The 18,849-nt window shown below is 39.9% G+C and overlaps 1 protein-coding gene and 1 pseudogene across 1 annotated transcript; both read right to left on the minus strand.

Moving 5' to 3' along the window:
• Nucleotides 1-160: 160 nt before the first annotated feature.
• LOC120545652 lies at nt 161-2,620 on the minus strand (annotated as a pseudogene).
• A 2,174-nt stretch (nt 2,621-4,794) lies between these two features.
• Nucleotides 4,795-13,685, minus strand: txnl1 (thioredoxin-like 1). Its single transcript, XM_039780192.1, has 8 exons — nt 13,403-13,685; nt 9,681-9,777; nt 9,025-9,198; nt 8,203-8,325; nt 7,313-7,382; nt 6,925-7,097; nt 5,169-5,273; nt 4,795-5,069 (listed from the first exon to the last, which is right to left on the minus strand). The coding sequence occupies exons 1-8, from the start codon at nt 13,498-13,500 to the stop codon at nt 5,040-5,042; spliced, it is 870 nt and encodes a 289-aa protein (XP_039636126.1). The 5' UTR covers nt 13,501-13,685; the 3' UTR covers nt 4,795-5,039.
• Nucleotides 13,686-18,849: the final 5,164 nt, after the last annotated feature.

Here is an 18,849-nt window from a genome sequence, read left to right on the forward strand (position 1 = left end):
ATCAGAACCCAATAAATTTTTTCGCATGTGGGCCTAATACTCTTCCGTACGTACAATCAGCACATGACATAAATCTGCTTTTGCGAAATACAATAAATAAAACACAAAGAGTATGATGCATTTCTATACAAAAATACAACGCACATTAGGGAAAAACTGATTAGCAAAAAGGTTTAAATATTTATTTAATGTTTGATATATTAAAATGTTGTGACAAAGAAAATACATACATCAAACATACATCAAGCAAGAACTACTATTCAATTCAATTTTATTATATGATGGTCAATAATCACAGCAAATTTGTTACAACCGGCAAAGTTCTGAGAGGTCTATATGACAATATCAATAATAACATGTATTTATTGTGTTCAGTTATTTATTGCCAGAGATTAAATTGCTATTTTTCCTTCAAATATCAGAAGATAATCTCAGACGATCCTTAACTAGTTTACAGAAACGAAGATGACACTTATTACCTTCTCACTACAAGATTTAAAAGATGAAATATCCCAAACTAATTGTGTTTTTAGTTTTCTATTTGTATTTTATTAATTTATATACATCTTCATTTTTTTCACATTTAATGCACATATTTAATTTTCAAGATGAAAGAAGATGAAAACTCACTCATCAAGCAGTGATAACAACTATGGCTAAATGAGACATATCGCTCCATACATAAACCCTATATAAGTTGTCATTTGTGTTGTCTTGTCTCTGTGGATTTCAGTCCTCTATGTTTGAACCTGTGCAGATGTTAGCAGAAGCATGTTGGTGATGTACACCAAGTCCAGGACAGAGTGGCTGAGTGAATGTGGCCTGGACTCTGTGGAGGAGGGTCATGGTTTCAGAGACGCTGTAGAAACACAGAACCCCTGCACTGTGATGCAGGTACACTCCCACTCGGGAGGACCAAGGACCAGAGACGGGAGTTCTGATGATGTTATAAATGAATTCATAACCATTACAGAAACACTGTAATGCCCAAGACTTGTCATTGTGCCCAAATGCACTTTCTCTTCCTGCTCTGCTAATATTCTTGTATGCAACTGCTATACAAATGCCTGTCCCTGTAAAGTCCACCTCCCAGTAACAACGTCCAGTCAGACTTTCTCTACACAAAACCTGAGCCCAGTCAGTAAAACTGTCTGGGTGACCATAAAAGTCACAATTATGATATTCATCATATCCATTTCTTGCTTGTAGGTCACTGGAATACATAAATTTCCTGTATGCTGTGTTCTGATCCAGTGTGATTTGGCATGAATATTGTAAGAATTCAGCTCTGGTCTTGGGTTCTGCCTGTGGCAGTAAAACATCTTCAGTCCCTGTCAGCGACATGTTGGTCCATTCCTCACTCAGAATGTCCTGTAGTTTATCTCTGGCCTCCGACACAGCCGCAGTCACATCCTCATTGTACCTCAGAGGACGGCTATCTACGCCGGACGAGTCTATAGCTTCACTAAGACGCGACAGCAAGACGAAATTGCGCAGAAACTGGATGTGATCGTCTGTGTCTAACAGTTGCTCCAGCTCAGCGAGCTTCCGGTTCAGCTCAGTGATCTCCTGCTGCAGCCTCTCCTGAAGCTCGTTGACGTGAGCCACTTCCGTTTTCTGACGAGATCTGATCTGCTGCTTGGCGTCTCTGAAGATCTTCTCGCTGTCCTCCACAGCTTTATCAGCAGAGTGATTGATAGCCTCCTCCTCCTGCTGAAGCACCTTCACATTTTTCCTCCCTGTTTTGGATTCTCTGCTGGATCTTTTGCAGACGTAGCCCGAGCTCTTTCTGCCTCTCAGTCATTTCTGCTGCAGCTGAAACTGTGTCGTGGCCTTTATGGTCATCCATGGAGCACAGATAGCAGATACATTTCTGATCAGTGCGGCAGAAAATCTTCATCACCTCGTTGTGACGAGTACAGACGTTCTCCTGGAGCTTCTGGGAGGGGTCGACCAGCTTGTTTCTTTAATGGAACAACTTCATAGTGAGGCTGGAGGTGCTGCTCACAGTAAGAGACCAGACACTGCAGACAGGACTTGAGAGCTTTCACTTTCCCCCCAGTGCAGAAATCACAGGCCACATCTCCAGGTCTGGCATCGCGGTGATCAGCTGGAGCAGGTTGGAGTCCTGTCTTCTTCAGTTCCTCCACTAAATCTGCCAACATGGTGTTTCTCCCCAGGGCAGGCCTCGATCCAAAGGTCTGTCTGCACTGAGGACAGCTGTGGATTTTCTTCTGATCCTCTTCATCCCAGTGGCTTTTAATACAGCTCATACAGTAGTTGTGCCCACAGGGAATAGTCACTGGATCCTTCAGTAGATCCAGACAGATCGAGCAGCAGAGTTTTTCCTGGTCCATCTGAATTCCTCGCTGCGCCATTTCACCTCTCAGAGACAGTGAACGTCAACCAGTTTCACCTTCAGATAACCACTGCCCTCGAAACAAATACGCAGTAAATTGTCTTCATACGCAATACGCCTGCTGATATGCAGTGAATCAGGTCAGTGTAAAGTTCTGGAATAAAACTCTGACATGGCAAAGTCTCCGTTACGATAGTTTACATTTCTGTTAACGCCATCTTGATTTCTGAATACGTCGCTGCTTCCACAGTCTCAACACAACAATTAAACTAAAGCGCCCCCTTGTGGACTGAATAAAACAATGTCTGCTTACAACCTAAGACGCATCACTTTTTTTTATTTATTTTTTTTTATTCACAAAATATAGATGACAAAAATCAAGTAAGCAATGATAGCACGTGAACAACAAGTGCACAAACTTATAAAAATAATAAAAATTTAAAAAAAATACTTATATAGAAACAAACGAAGCAATACATAGGAGATAAAAACATATAAATATGTGTATACAATATAAACAAAACAAAAAAAAAACTAAAAATGTACAAGAAGACATCAATTTAGTCAGAGGTTTCAGGGAAAAAAAGCTCTACAGTATCTACAATTTTTTTGTTATCCAACGTTCTAAGTGACTTCAGTAGAGATTTAAATTCTATGAGAAAAGGTACAAAGTTAGGAGAAGAGTTTGAAAATTTCTGCTTGTGAATATAGAATTTTGCATACAGAATAACAAAATTTATAAGATACTCAAGAGCACCATTATCTGAATTATTGTAGAAACAGATAATATCTTTAAGATTAAGGGAGTAGATAGAGTTGGTGGGTTCAAAAAAGTAAGACTCCAAATCTGTCCAAAATCTTTTGGATATTTCACAATCAAAAAAAAGATGAGATATTGTTTCAATATTCTGTTTACAAAATGTACAGGAGTTTTGAGGTGTACTTCCTTAGCTTTGTTAGAAACACAATACTTATACGGTAGAAGCCAAGCCTTTCTCCAATTTATGTTACCTAAGACACATCACATGTGGAAATACTATAAGATCATAATGTCACATTTATTTAGTTATAAATTATAGACATTACAGTCAGCTTTTGCACAATACTGGTTACGCTCATATGTACACTGGCAGATAGTGATGGGCGGAAATGAACGAACAAATATTGTATGTATTGTCCATGGCAGGTTAATGGTGCATTCACCTGCTTCTCACTTGGTATTTTTCAGACTTCTGTGTGTTATAGAGCTTTGGGTTTAAGTCTTGCATTAAAATACATTTGTCATTTTTAATAATGTAAACTTATGATGGCTGCTAAATGCATTTTAGAAAAAAAGTTTTGTGAGGCAGGTAGCAGCTGTGTTGTAGAAAACTGACTTGCACTACTTGAACGGACTGAATGTCAAACTAAACTAATACATTTCCATGTATCAACTCTAAGGAACCAATTCTTTGAAAAGAGTCGGTCCGCCCATCACTACTGGCAGAACAGTGGAGGGGGCAGGAAGAAGGAAATACATGGACTGAGGGGATTGGCTATTTGAGGGCAGGAGCAGGAGCGAGGGCTATGATCTTGATTCACTCCAGGAAGAGGAAAGGCAGCCCCCCCGCCCCCTATCCTTATGTAATAAAGGTGTATGACAGGTGTGCAAATACTGCATAGGATAGGTCATAAACTGTCAATCAATCCCTGTCGTACACACCCACACAGGCCTGAGGAAAGGTCGAATCAGTTGGAGAAAGTTACAGTCTGCAGTGTCACACATAATGAAGTACCCACAGATCAATATGCATTTAATATTGTACGTATTAATAAGTAGGTATACCTGTAGATACTGTAGGCAATATATATTAAGTTTACTTTCACCCCGTTTCATACAAGAAAAAAAAAATAACTATGTAAAAGCAAATTCATTACAATTTGATAAATGTTTAATTGCTGAGGTCGGCAGGATATTTGGGAGATTACAGTCCAAAAGAAGAGAAATCTTGAAATTCATCCATCTTGAAATTCATTCATCATTCATTTCAGAACAAAGTCCTTCTGGCTCGCAGTTTGGATTTCACATCTGCTCTAAACACCCTGTCTGCACTTTTGTGAGAACTACTTTCCCTTGAAAAATCAACTTTATTAATTGATTTGGAATAAAGAAACTTCAGGCTGCTGTTCCCAGAACCATGAAAACGGTACTGTACTTGGTTAGTTATTTAAACAGACTTTAAACCTGCAATAACAATTTCTGGGCAGTTTGCTGCTAAGCGCAGAGACAAATAAATGTGTTATTTATCCGTATTACAGAGAGTGCTGCACTTGTTGCCTGTATTAGTGATGTCCATGCTACATCCACACATGCTATGGTCTGTATTGCATTACTAGAACTGCTACCAGTGCCACATTCACTGCTACTGCTCCCACAGAAAACAGACACAACGCACTTTCCCTTGAAAAAGGATTGTGTTTTATTTACAGTGATTTTCATCAGAATTACAATACAAATGATTTATAGTCTCCACACACGGAGAATTCAATTAGAGCTTGAGGAGGTCCGCTGAAGGCTGTGGGTTTTTTTTTGTGTGGCACAGCAGAGTGTGGCAGCTTTGGCAGAGGGACAGTCCTTGGATGTATCTGCAGCCTCCTCTTCCTCTTCCTCTTCTTCTCATCCTCCCCTTGGTTCACCTGCTCAGTGACTCTCTCCTTTCTTTCCCACAACCTACATGGCAACAGAATAAAATGATCCACCATGTTGAGTACAAAACACTCAAACATATCTGAACATTAATGAGTGCGGGGTGCTGTAACTGTTCCATACCCTCTTGAAGTCGCTCATGTTGGTGGCCTGTACTGGAGTTCCTATGAATGTCAGGTAGTTGATTTTTGTCGTTTCCTCATCTCCTTGGTTTGACTTGACAAACAACTAGTAAAGGAAAAAAAAAAAAGAAAAGACAAATACCATCAACATACATACTAACCCAGTTGAAGATGAAGTAGGTAGCACGCTCCGAAACGGCAGAATTCCAAGCAGAGTGAAACCTCATCCTGCAGCTTTCCCACGGGATTCTGTGAGACTGTGGTGGACCTTGGACCTTCTAGGGGTGTCCGTGGGCATGCGCACCCGGAATAAAGTTTTGTACGTTTGAAAGTTAAATGCATCAGTCTGGTGCACTTTGTGAGTAACAATTACAAGCTAGATCTATGAAGAACCTCTTGTGAACAATTTCACCATAAACACATGGTCACAGTGACTGTATAGATATGAATGGTGATGACACTGCAAAAAAATGTCATACCGACAAAGCATCGCCTGCAAATGTTTCGCATATAGCTGGGCAATATATCGATATTATATCGATATCGTGATATGTGCCTAGATATCGGCTTAGATTTTGGATATCGTAATATTGTAATATGACATAAGTGTTTTCTTTTCCTGGTTTTAAAGGCTGCATTACAGTAAAGTGATGTCATTTTCTGAACTTACCAGACTGTTGTAACTGTTCTATTATTTGCATTTACCCACTTAGTCATTACATCCACATTACTGATGATTATTGATCAAAAATCTCATTGTGTAAATATTTTGTGAAAGCACCATTAGTCAACACTACAATATCGTTGCGGTATCGATATCGAGGTATTTGGTCAAAAATATCGTGATATTTGATTTTCTCCATATCGCCCAGCCCTAGTTTTGCATCAAAACTATTCATACCAGCAGCGATGCACATTTGCGACAGTTGTTCAATAAAAGGTTTGAGTATTGGTGCCAGCTCATCTACCATGTCGGTGGGGCAGTTTGAGGTCCTTCTGGGGATGCTGGTGAAGCGAACGTGAGAAAGTGACGGTCCATGTGGTGTGATCGGACGAGAGCGAGCGATCGGAGCAGAGGAGAGTTAACGCGTAGCGGTGAAGATATCAAGTCAATGTACCGTAGCTACAGTCTGCAGTTTGAGCACAAATACATGCTGCAGCTCCTCCAGACCACCGGAGGTTTCCCGTGTCTTGTTTCTCTGGCTGCTGGGTGGACCACGCTCGGGATCCGAAGCAGGAAAAACTAACACTAAGCTACTGTAAGCTATTCTAAGTTTCCTTTAAGCAAAATACTCTTGAGGAATTTAATTCCCTCTGGTAAACAGTGACGCAGTGTTGCAATAGACTGTATATAGAGTGAAACAGAAAGAGTGTCTCTGGTAAACGCTGCCTTTGTCAAGGTTGAAAGTAATGTTCCCCGTTTATACAGCCTTGTGTTGTTGTGTTATGGTCCTCATAATAAGTCAACAACACAATGGGATTGGTTGATGTTTTTATTCGCGGTGCGACAGCGCAGAAAAATGCACTTCCGGGAAAATTTTTAAAATCGCTTTATCGCCACATATTTGCGTCGATGACAAAAACAACAGTTTGAAAAATTATATTGACGTGTGGATTAATCGCTAAAAAAAAAAAAAAAAAAATGTCTCCAGTGTAAACGTCTTTACATTAGCCAGTGCATTTTATTGCATTTATTACATTACTATATATTGAATAAGACGTTTTGTCTCAGTTCTGCATGTTAATCTGCTCCTTACCGTAACGCTCTGGACATTCTGGAACTTGACGTAGCGCAGCGGAATCAACCCGTCCTCCTTGTAGTCTTCTTCCGACAACTCCAGAGTCTGAGTGGCTTCGCATCGCTCGGCGTCGTCGAAACCCATCGACCGGGGGAGATTAATGAACAGCTTCACCACCTTAGGGGCTTGGGCTGACACAGAAAAGGACGAGAAGATGGAGAAATAAGAGCAGAGAGAAAGGTGGAAGGAGGGAGGGAAGGGAAAACGGAGCAAAGGATAGGAAATTCGTTATCGGGGAACTGAATATTCGCAATACCTCCAGATGAGAGAATCAGATTAATTAACTTTAATTAATAGTTAGTAATTATTAACTAAGTGCAGGGCAGCATTAAAAAAAAAAACTCACCAAAATCTGAGGATAGTAGCTTCATAGAGAAGAGCTTCACAGGCTGGTTGAAGGCAATAGTTATCAGCAACTAGACAAGATTAAAGGGGACAGCAACGTATTAGACAAATAACAATTTAATTGTTGTTTATCTGCCACAAAACACAATTGTTAGGATATATTCGACCAACTAGCTTCTTTCAGATAGAAAATGTTTTCAAAACAAACAAAAAAAGCTATTTCATATAATTTTGGACAATTATTATTACCATATCTGTGTCTAAAACGTTGGAAAATCTAGAGCAGCCAATAAATGAATAACCCTCTGCTGGGGACCAACTACAATCATCTGAGAAAAGTTATTTAGTTACATTCATTCGGCACCTGTTGCACTTCAAACCTGTTCGCGACTAGAACCTCCACTGTAAAGTATCTCCCCAGCTCTGGCCCTGCTATCACAGTTTAGGGTTATATTAGCCGCTACAAAGTAAAGCAGCAGAATGGGACTGGCTACATGCCGCATGTCATGTGTGATCGCATATCTTTGATTGACCAATGCAGTGTACTGCTAGATGACAAAAGTTGAAAAACAGGCTAGATCCAGTGTTGAAGCGGACCGCTGGGAATGATCTCTGACTGACAACACAGCTTTTTGGGGAAATAAAATCCCATATGCAATGACATCCATCTATCTGCGAGGCTTTTGGCTTGTTGGAGACACGTTTTGTGTTGAAAATGGGGTGATTAAAAGAAATTGCTAACATCCTTCCAACCTGCTTGTTTTGTTGCACAACTTTTTGGGACTGGGAAAAATGACAAACGTATGTGAGAAATGCATGAACTGACTGAATTGTTCTTCATTCTTGTGATTGCAAGATCACACATTTGGGCAGATTTTGGACAGCTCGTACCTGTTCATCGCAGTCAGACTCCATGTAGGTGGAGTCTTTGATTAAGCAGTTATCGAAGCCGCAGTCGTCGCTCTCATTGAGGCATTCGCAGCCGGCTTTGCTGACAAAAGGCATGAGGTCCATCTGAAAAAGAAACCAAACAAACTCAACGCCTGGGTCTATTCCTGCCTTTATGTTACAATTACATTTATACATGTCCTTTTGGGGCAACTGGCTGATTCACATTTTCTCCGTGTCGCACAAATACTGTACATACGTATTGCCTAGTTCCGTTTTAAACTTATTTCTTCTTAATTTTTTCATATATGCTACATTCTCTTATTTCTTATTCCGCTGATATAAAAGGCAAACATATCTTGATGCAAAGTGTACACTGCTTTGCTTCTTGTTTTCCCCCCAGTCAGATATAATTTCTTACTTTCTACAGGACATTTTCAAGAGTAAAGAAAAGGGACTATTTAAAACATGTCGATGGTCAATTTATAAAACTTAAAACGAAAATATACAAAAACGTTGCATTTTTATATTAAATAAGGGAGTTTAAAGCAGTGTTGCGGACATTATATTATTTTCGTTTTAAGTATTTTCATTTGTCCTGCACCTGCCAGAAGGTGGGATGTGCACACAGTTACTTTTATACAATTTATAAAACTTAACATTAAATCACACACACACACACACACACACACACACACACACACACACACACACACACACACACACACACACACACACACACACACAGACACACAGACACACAGACACACAGACACACACACACAATCCTTCAGCAGAGAGGCGTCAGTAACATTGTCAACTCACGTATCCCTTTGGAATGTCGGAGTCCTCGCTGTTTCCCGGGTCATTCTCTGTGTGCTGTTTGATTTTCTCCTCCAGACCGGCCGAGTCTGCCCCCTGATACTGATCCACCCGGACCCGGTTCCTGAAGAACAAGAACGTTGGCGTGGCTGAGATGTTGTTGGCTGCCGCTGTTGCCTGAGAAAAAGAGATATGGTTTCAAGAATTTAGCACCATCAAAACCTTGTCTAACCTAACTGCTAATACTAGGCTGGATCTCCAGGCTTGCAGCCTTTTTTTCCCCCTCATTATTTACGCAAAAAATCATATTTGTGTCTCTGACCGGCAGAGGTTACATAAGTGAGTGCAGTTTGTCAGGTCCATTTGTTTTGCTGTTGGTTCATAAAAGGAATTCAGTAATTAAAATTTTCATTTAATATCATTTCAAAACAGGATTGTCACTGGTCTGAAAGGGCCAAAAAAAGATTTCAGACCTGACTTTAGCTGAGGTCTGACAATGCTAAAATAATCAAAAACAGCATAAGATATTAAAACGTTAAATATAAATGCTACACCTGGGGTTACAGTGGAAAGTGGTTTACCAACCATTGTTCTTATTGAATCATTTCTCCAGCTTTGATGGGACTCTGGATGAAAACGATATGGTAGATCAGACTTACCTGACAGACATGAACATCTACTTCAAGGAAGACGACCTGTGGGTACTTGTTACTCAACATGTTGAAAGCCGGAGCTATTCTGACACAGGGCCGACACCTGAGGAGGCAGAGGAGAGTGTGTTAGGGATCTGCTTTCATCTCTCAAGTAGTGCTGAAACGATTAATCAATTAATCTTCAAGTCATTTAACGTTGACAACACTGACAACATTAAAAGGTGCAATATGTAAAATGTCTGCATTAAAATGTCTAAGAACGACCATACCTACAATACAGGCCAAAAGTTTGGACACACCTTCTCATTCAATGTGTTTCTTTATTTTCATGACTATTTACATTGTAGATTCTCACTGAAGGCATCAAAACTATGAATGAACACATATGGAATTATGTACTTAACAAAAAAGTGTGAAATAACTGAAAACATGTCTTATATTTTAGATTCCTCAAAGTAGACCCTTTGCTTTTTTGATAACTCTGCAAACCCTTGGTGTTCTCTCAATGAGCTTCATGAGGTAGTCACCTGAAATGGTTTTCACTTCACAGGTGTGCTTTGTGAGGGTTAATTAGTGGATTTTTTTCCCTTATTAATAAAAAAGCAAAGGGTGGCTACTTTGAAGAATCTAAAATATAAGACATGTTTTCAGTTATTTCACACTTTTTTGTCAAGTACATAATTCCATATGTGTTCATTCATAGTTTTGATGCCTTCGGTGAGAATCTACAATGTAAATACTCATGAAAATAAAAAGGAAACGCATTGAATGAGAAGGTGTGTCCAAACTTTTGGCCTGTACTGTATGTTATATAATTTTAGTAGTTGTGTTCTTACACCATCCTAAATGTTTCCACCAAATTTCAAACCCAGAGAAATCTGTTATTTATTTTTATTATTTTACACGGGACGTTTTCTTTAGTCAGTGGCGTCATATAACATTTCACCGTGTAGTTACTCAGCCAGAGTAATTGTAAATCATACAATGTCACAGAAATAAATACTTGTAACCATACTTAGGCCTGTCACGATAGTCAATAAATCAATTAATCGCACGATAAAAAAAATGAGCTCGATAATGTTTCCGGCCGCGATAATTTCCATTTGCATGCTTGTTTGTTTTCCTCGTCTCTCTCTACCAGAGAGACTGCACGAACACTCTCGGTTCCTTAGCGTAACGAGGAGTGAACCCTCTTGTCAGTCGCATGGTCTTTGTGTGGGGGCGGGACTCCAGGTGGAGAGAGAGACAGAAAACGCTAGTTGAGAGTTGGATCAGGGTTTCCCGCAGCACTTTGCAGTTAAGGCGCCGTCAAAAAAAGAAAGTATATGAGCGATATCAACCGTGTTACTCGGCGTCCCGTTTTCTCCCTTTCATTCCGAACCACAAAATAAAAGTGTATTGATCTTTGAAAATGTTTTTTTATGGCATTATTAAGGCATTATCATTATATTAGATGCAAATGGTCTCTCAACGACAATATTATCGTTTATCGCAATAATTTCTGGGACAATTTATCGTCCAGCAAAAAATTTTATCGTGACAGGCCTAACCATACTACTGCTTTTTTGCCACACAGCATCATTTTGTGATTAATTACATGCCACTTTGCAACACAGTAATACAGCAGAGACCTTATTTATTGATACATATCAATATCGATCCAGCTTAACGTTACTACAATGTGCTGGTTGACCATTAGCTAACGTTAATGCTTGGTGGGTAACATTATAGGGTTACAACATCGTTCAACACGCTCATAAAGTTATTTTTAGCATGATTATTTTGACCACGGTTAACAGCACTGGGCTAACCCACGAATAAGTTCACTAGTAACGTTAGCTGTATAGACGATTAATCTAATGCTAATTTAGCCAGCTAGCACACCCCGGTCGGTCTGCCTCACTCCCCCGGCGCAGAGAGAGTTCAGTCGGGATGACAGCTGACAACAGCCCCGGGACATATAGCTAGCTAGTTACCGTTAGCCCCCCAGTCAGCTAGCACCCAGCCACCAGCACTTAACGCCAGTGCTGGGTGCTAACGACGCTAATGGCAGTTTAATGAAGCGTCGGGAAACAAGTCACAACAGCGGCCATCCATAACGTTAGCTACGTCTAAGTTAGCGCTACCGGTGTTCGTGCCGAAAACCTCCTCCCTGCCGAATTTCTCACCTCTTTGCAGTTGGCTAGCTATTCCCACGGCAATCCCCACCCACACACGTCTCTCAGCCCCGTTGAGTAGCTAGCTAGCGTTCCAACAAACCCCATCCGCCCGGTGTTGAAACCATCCAAAAGGTGATATTGACATGGGAAATATTTTTTGAACGTGTGGTTTTAGCTGCTGGCTAATATGTTAGCTTGCTGACTCACTAGCTAACCGGTCAGCTACCAATAAAAATTGTATCAAGAAAAATTGATGTTGTTATGTTGGGGAAACTGCAGCTATTTTATTAGAATTACATGAATAAACGTTACTAAACTTAACGTGAATACACTTGAATGAATGGGTAAACTCGTCCGTGAACAGATGCATTCTAATCAGCGCTGGTGTTAAACACTAAAAACTACAACTCCCATAATTCCACGCAACTTCCAAACGTCATCAAAAGTCCGTGTTTACCATCCATTGTTTTGGTTGAGAGACCCCTAGCAGCAGTAAGTTACATTGTACGTTTAAATAATCAATGAACGGTTTCAGTTATGTAGCTATCATACTTATTTATAAACTTTAGCTGGTCTCAGCTTCTACAATAAGATGATTTTCTGCTCATCTGTTGTATATCGTCACCCCCAAACTGGACTATGTAATGGAGACATTGTTTCAAAATTACATATATCACATACTGTAACGTTACTGACATTTCGTGCTACTTATTGGCTGACAATACAATACATCGCAGCTAATATCGACCCCAACGAGGTAACGTAATTGGTTAAACTTAAACGTTTCATATTTAAAACTTCCCAAGAGCTAAATTTACTGTTATAACGTGGTAACCCCTCTAGCTAGTATTACTCTTAACGTTAAACATTCCTCATTATTAACACATAGCTAGTAGCTAGCCTACATAGTCACACATCACGTTACAACACTTACATAAGCTTTGCTAGTGCAATATTTGATTAAACCTATGAAATGTTTAAATTGCTTAGCTAATTTCTTTCATAAATCTCACAAGGTAACGATTTAATATAACAATAAATCATTATAAGCTAAGTTACAAGCTACATTAGTCATGTTTTCAATAATTTCATCCAACTTTACAGCCTACAGACTAAATTCAACGTCTTGTGACGTTACTAAGTAACCTAACGTTAACGTTACAATGAAAGTGTAGCTAGCTAACCGTTAAATATAACTAACTCTGCAAGGACTGGCTACAGTGGGGAGTAAAATAAAACACAATTTTTAAATACATTTATATAGGTGCTAATGTTGCTGTTTTTCCATCATAGAATCGTACGAACCCTCAGCAGCAAAGTTAATGTAATATTGCTATGTCATTGTAAGCAATAGAGCTAGTTCGCTAACGATAGCATGCTAACCTTGGCTTCCTACTAATGAGAGCTACACCTATCATATACCGTATAGCCTATATACATCTCGTGTCAGCTCCATAAAACAGTAAAAACGACGAGCTCTGGATGTTTTCTAGTCTCATGTTGATAGGACAGACTAAAGTGCTAAGCTCGGCTAGACGCTCGGCCTGGAAGCCAGTTTGGTAAGCTTACCCAGCCATTGTAAACTTCACCACAGCAAGCCTGGAGCCGGAGGCCGCTAACTCCGGCTGGAAGTCCGGGTCGCTCCCGATCACTTTAACACCGACCATGGTACAGCTTGCGGCTGTGGTGTGAGCTGGTTACCCGGGTGATGTTTAGGAGCACCTAGTAAAAATAAAGTGTTGTGTTTTTAGCTTTCTGCCTGTATATTAGCTAGCTAACTAGCTGCTTTCTGAACCACCACACTACAGGTACAGTGAGCTGTTTTGGGATGTGGACTCCTGATTGGCCAATAGACAACAAAAGGCGGGGTTTTTTCCTTCTTCTTCTGTGATTTTTGGCAGTTTAGAAGTTTATAGGGATTTTACTGCCCTCCATCGTTCTTGTAATACATAACAGGCACAGGGCCCCTCGGCAGAGACCTAGAGCTAGAGACCCATCCATGGCAGAGATCAGGCGCGGAGAAAGCAGTTGGTCTTTGGAGGCCACCCTGCCTGAAGACGTTGACCTCCAGTCAGCCAGAACCGAGCGGCTGACCGGCTCTCCTCCGAGCTACAGAGCTACCAGCTCTGTGGGCAGGGATCAGGGAGCAGGGTTAGTGCTTAAGAAAAGTGGGTGGGTTAAACAACTAAATCAAATAATCAAATACAGGTCCCCAAAAAGACCCCAGAGGTTTCTGCCTGTTAAAAAGAAGTTTTTCCTCACAGCTGTCTTCCCAAATGCATGCTTTTGGAAGGACATTTTAGGTTTATGTAGGCTAAATTATAGTATGGTCTAGACCTACTCTGGTTTAACTTTAATAACCGTGGCTAGCATGATCTCCTGTTAGCTGGGCATCTTGCTCCAAGCATAGACAACATATATAGGCTAATGGACCAACAGATCCCGTTGCTCTGGACGGAGACCATTGATATATATAAAATGGACCAACAGAGCCCTTTGCTCTGGACAGAGGCCAGTGAAGGATATTAGAAGCACTTTTCCGGTGAGCGCTGAGCATTATTGCGCAGCTGCAAACTGAGCTCAGCAACCTGTCTGAAAGTTGTAAGTCTTCTGGTAGCTGTGCCAAGATAAATCTCAATCATTCCCAATCTTGCAGAGACGGAGAGCGTAGGTATATGTAAGAAGATAACATGGGCACAGCCTAATTATTGCTAACTAAAATGCTAGTTAACATCAGTAATTAAACCTAAACAGCAAACGTAAGTCGAAACTGCCTGCGAGCTTCTCCTGTACTATACGGTAATTCCTCTACTATGCGACAGTAAGTCGCTTGGTTATGACACAATCGTTAGCCTATTTTTACAAAAACGTCTGCTACGGAGCCATAACGTGAGGTACAAGGTAATGGAGCCTTTTATACATTGTCGTGTTTCTTTAGAAATAAACAATGGACAAATAGAGTCTTTAAACGCTTCAGATGTAAAGTTATTTGCTGTCAAAGTGACGTCAAAATGAATGGGAGTCAATGGAATGCTAACGGCAGGTGATGGCTTGTTAGCATCAAAATGGCGCCATAGGAGCTCCGGGTTGTTGACAGACGCTTACCCCCTTGGCTCCAATTCTAAGTCCTTTTGTCTATGGATAATTAGCTATGTCACATGCTAATAATGCTAACATATAATGGTAAATATAAATATTAGAGTTTTACAAACGAGTGCATACTTCTTGGATTTCTTGCAGCCTAGCAACTAGCCTCCTGTGTCTACTACCCCCAACAGTTGTCATAAAGGGTGAATTTAGCTTTAGAGATTAAAACCTTTTACTGTGTGTGATGACGTGGCGCTGCTCAGCTGGCGACTCGCAGCTCGCTCCAAAACAATTGTCTGTGTTTATTGTTTGTGATCGTCTGTCACAGAATTAAGTAACTTGGTTATTTATGACCACTCTTGCAGGGCAGCCCCCCACCCCTCATATTAATTAATTAAGTATCTATGTTGTATTGATGTCTCTATGTTTATAGCTTTTGTTTTTAGGTTGTTGTGTGGTGATTGTTGGAGCTTGTATTGCAAGACAAATTTCCGTGTATACGGACAATAAAGTGCTATCTATCTATCTATCTATCTATCTATCTATCTATCTATCTATCTATCTATCTACTGTACGAGGCTGTAAACATAATTTGGGCATTTTAAAATGGGGGTCTATGGAGATTGACTCCTTTTTGGTTGCTAGCCTCAAGTGGCTACTCGATGAACTGCAGTTTTTGGCACTTGCAGATTGGCTTATTGTGGAGTAAAAATAGAATGTGGCATGGAAAGAAAAGACTAAAGTAAATTACAAATATGTCAAATTTGAGCTTAAGTACAATTGTCTTGAGGAAATACTTAGTTACATTCCATCTAGTCTCACTTTGCTAGACCATCCTACGGAGTGGAGGAGGGTCTTAATTGGAAACTGTTTTGATTGATACCTAATTGTCCTTATGGGGAAATTTGACTTGAACCCGTCAACACACATGGGCACACAGCACCAGTAAACAAACAACATTAAAGAGCAATAAAATGAAAATACACACCCTGAGGCATTAGTGGGTGTGTGGGTTTTTGCACTGCTCTAGGCTCCTGTTTGTTATTGTGATACAAAAAAAGTGATACAGGCACAAAGGAGTTCTTAAAGGTCCCATGGCATGAAAATGTCACTTTATGAGTTTTTTTAACATTAATATGAGTTCCCCCAGCCTGTCTATGGTCCCCCAGTAGCTAGAAATGGTGATAGGTGTAAACCGAGCCCTGGGTATCCTGCTCTGCCTTTGAGAAAATGAAAGCTCAGATGAGCCGTTTTGGAATCTGCTTATTATGAGGTCATAACAAGCAAGGTTACCTCCCCTTTCTCTGCTTTGCCCACCCAGAGAATTTGGCCAACCCATGAGAGACATCATGGCTCCACCTTGTCACTTCCTCTCTCCTCCACAATAGCTTCAGACACAGAAATGGCACATCCTAAGGAAAGGTCATTGTAGGACTGGCTCTAGTGGCTGTAGTTCTGCACCAAAGCTGAATTTCAGGAAGGAGACTTCAGATACAGTATTAGGGGACCAATAAGGTCTATATAAAAGCATCCAAAGAGCACCATGTCATGGGACCTTTAAACCGATTTAATTTGCAGTGCTGAGCTCTGTATCATCTGGTAACAGCTCATACTGGGAGTACATAACATGGGATGAAACAAAGAAGAGCATCTGGTTAACCCTTGTGTTGTCTTCCCGTCAACCTTGAAAAAAATTGAAAATATTTTTTGACGGCGGTTTGTTTTCGCTTTTTCCAATGTTTTAAATTTGTACATTTTTCTTCTACACATTTTCACATTTCATGATATAATTTTTTTTTTTTTAAACGGGTCAATTTGACCCGAAGTCAACACAAGGGTATGCACTGGTCAAATAGAGACTGTAGATAATTCTGATCTTTCTTTACCAAATGCAATAACTTTGATTTGAAATTTGATATTTGCTGCACATCAGACACTACATCAGTGTGAAGATTAAACATTAAATATCATGGCTATTCTCCAAACATGCATTTTATTTTTAGCTATACATCTTTAACTCTTATACCTGTCCCTGACAAAAACAAACTAAAATACTGTAAAATATATAAAAACTAAAATTAAATCTTTCTGAGAAACGAAAACTAGCAAACGTACTCGGAATACTATCGGAGAAACTAAAATAAAAAACTATTTAAAATTCAAAACTTTAACAACCTTGGTTCACATTTAATGGGACTTCTCATAGTCATAAAAAACAGTGATGTCAGTCACTCTCACATGTAAAACCTGACTTCTTGCACAGATGTACAGTATACTTCATATCGTATAGAACTATCAAATACTCAAAGTACATAGATTTTAAGTCCTTGTTAAACTTTAAACTAAAAGTGATTCTAAGATACTCTGAAAATGGACCATCAAGTTATTACTTATATAACTGCCACTATCACTACTGTGCAATCACTGTGAAACCCACATTTTTTCTTAATTTGGGAGAATACAACTGTTTAACACGGACCACAAATAATACTGTCATCTCATCTTTATTTATATTTTACATTCGCTAACAATTCAATTCAATTTTATTTATAGTATCAAATCATAACAAGAGTTATCTCGAGACACTTTAAAGATAGAGTAGGTCTAGACCACACTATAATTTACAAAGCCCCAACAATTCCAGCAATTACAGTAATTCCCTCAAGAGCAAGCAGTGCGACAGTGGCGAGGAAAAACTCCCCGCTAACAGTAGGGACTGCAAAAGTATTTTTAATTAAGTTGGTGAACACGTCTCCACGACAGTTTCAGCTCAATAGTTTCTCTTGTATGATGATCCTCAGGTAACGTTTTCCACAATTGCTGCAAAAATGTAACTCTCTTACTTCTGTGAGGTCTTGTGGGTTGACCCACAAAAACTTTGTCTCGTCTTTTATCAGTTTATTTGTCAGGGACCATACATTGTTACATCTAAAGTGCAACCGATGCAATGTATGTGGGCCTTATGGCCGTAGGCCAATTTGCAGTCTTTGTCCCTGGTTAAGCTTTTAGAAATGACACACATGGTCAAACACTATAAAATAGACATACAAACTAACAATTAAATTTTTCAGGACAGGTCCAAAACCACTAGGTGGCGCTATAGCAGAAAAAACCCACGTTTGGCCCTATAACTCCGTACACCAGACATTAAAAAAATCATATATCCACGCGTTCCCTGGATCCAACTAAATCGCCTGATATAGGCCATGCCCATTTCCGCCAACCAACTTTTCCGAACTGTGCTGGCTGTGTGACCGATCTGCACGAAACCTGGTCGATAGCATCTCCAGATGGACCTGACCAAAATTTATTAAAAGAATTTGCTACGTTAAAGTATGCGCATTTGATGATCAAATACATTTTCCTAGCTAGCTACCACACACACATATCATCACATCATGATATCTCAGCCAAATTAAATGTTATCAGCAAAGAACTTGAGAACATTGTTCAACATCCCACTACGATACTCTGTATGTGTGGCGAAGATCGGCCATAAGGGGGCGCTATGATCAATGTTTATTTGTTTTGGCCAATAACTTTTAAATTGAAATGGGAAATTTGCAATTGCAATATCTCTGCCACAGTAAATGCTATCAACACAAAACTTGTAATGCTTGTTTGGCATGCCACTCTGAGACCTCGTACCAAATTTGGTAAAGATCGGCCTTTAGAGAGCGCTATAGTCAACGTAGACCAGTTTGGGCCTTTTTACCCCTTCTGAGGTTGAGCGCATTGTATACAATGCCAAACAGCACTTCTGATTCATAACTTAACTTTATAATTATAACAGTCGCCCCGTTCTGCTGATGCCTTTGATGTCTTCCTAGCCCTTACAGAAGGCTTTGTATCCAGCCTAAAATTTTTCGGGGTCTTTGTGCAATTAATCCATACTGTTACATCCAAGATTGATACACTGTATGTAAGAA

This window comes from Perca fluviatilis, chromosome 17, assembly GCF_010015445.1.
Source record: "Perca fluviatilis chromosome 17, GENO_Pfluv_1.0, whole genome shotgun sequence".
NCBI classification, from domain to species: Eukaryota; Metazoa; Chordata; class Actinopteri; order Perciformes; family Percidae; genus Perca; species Perca fluviatilis.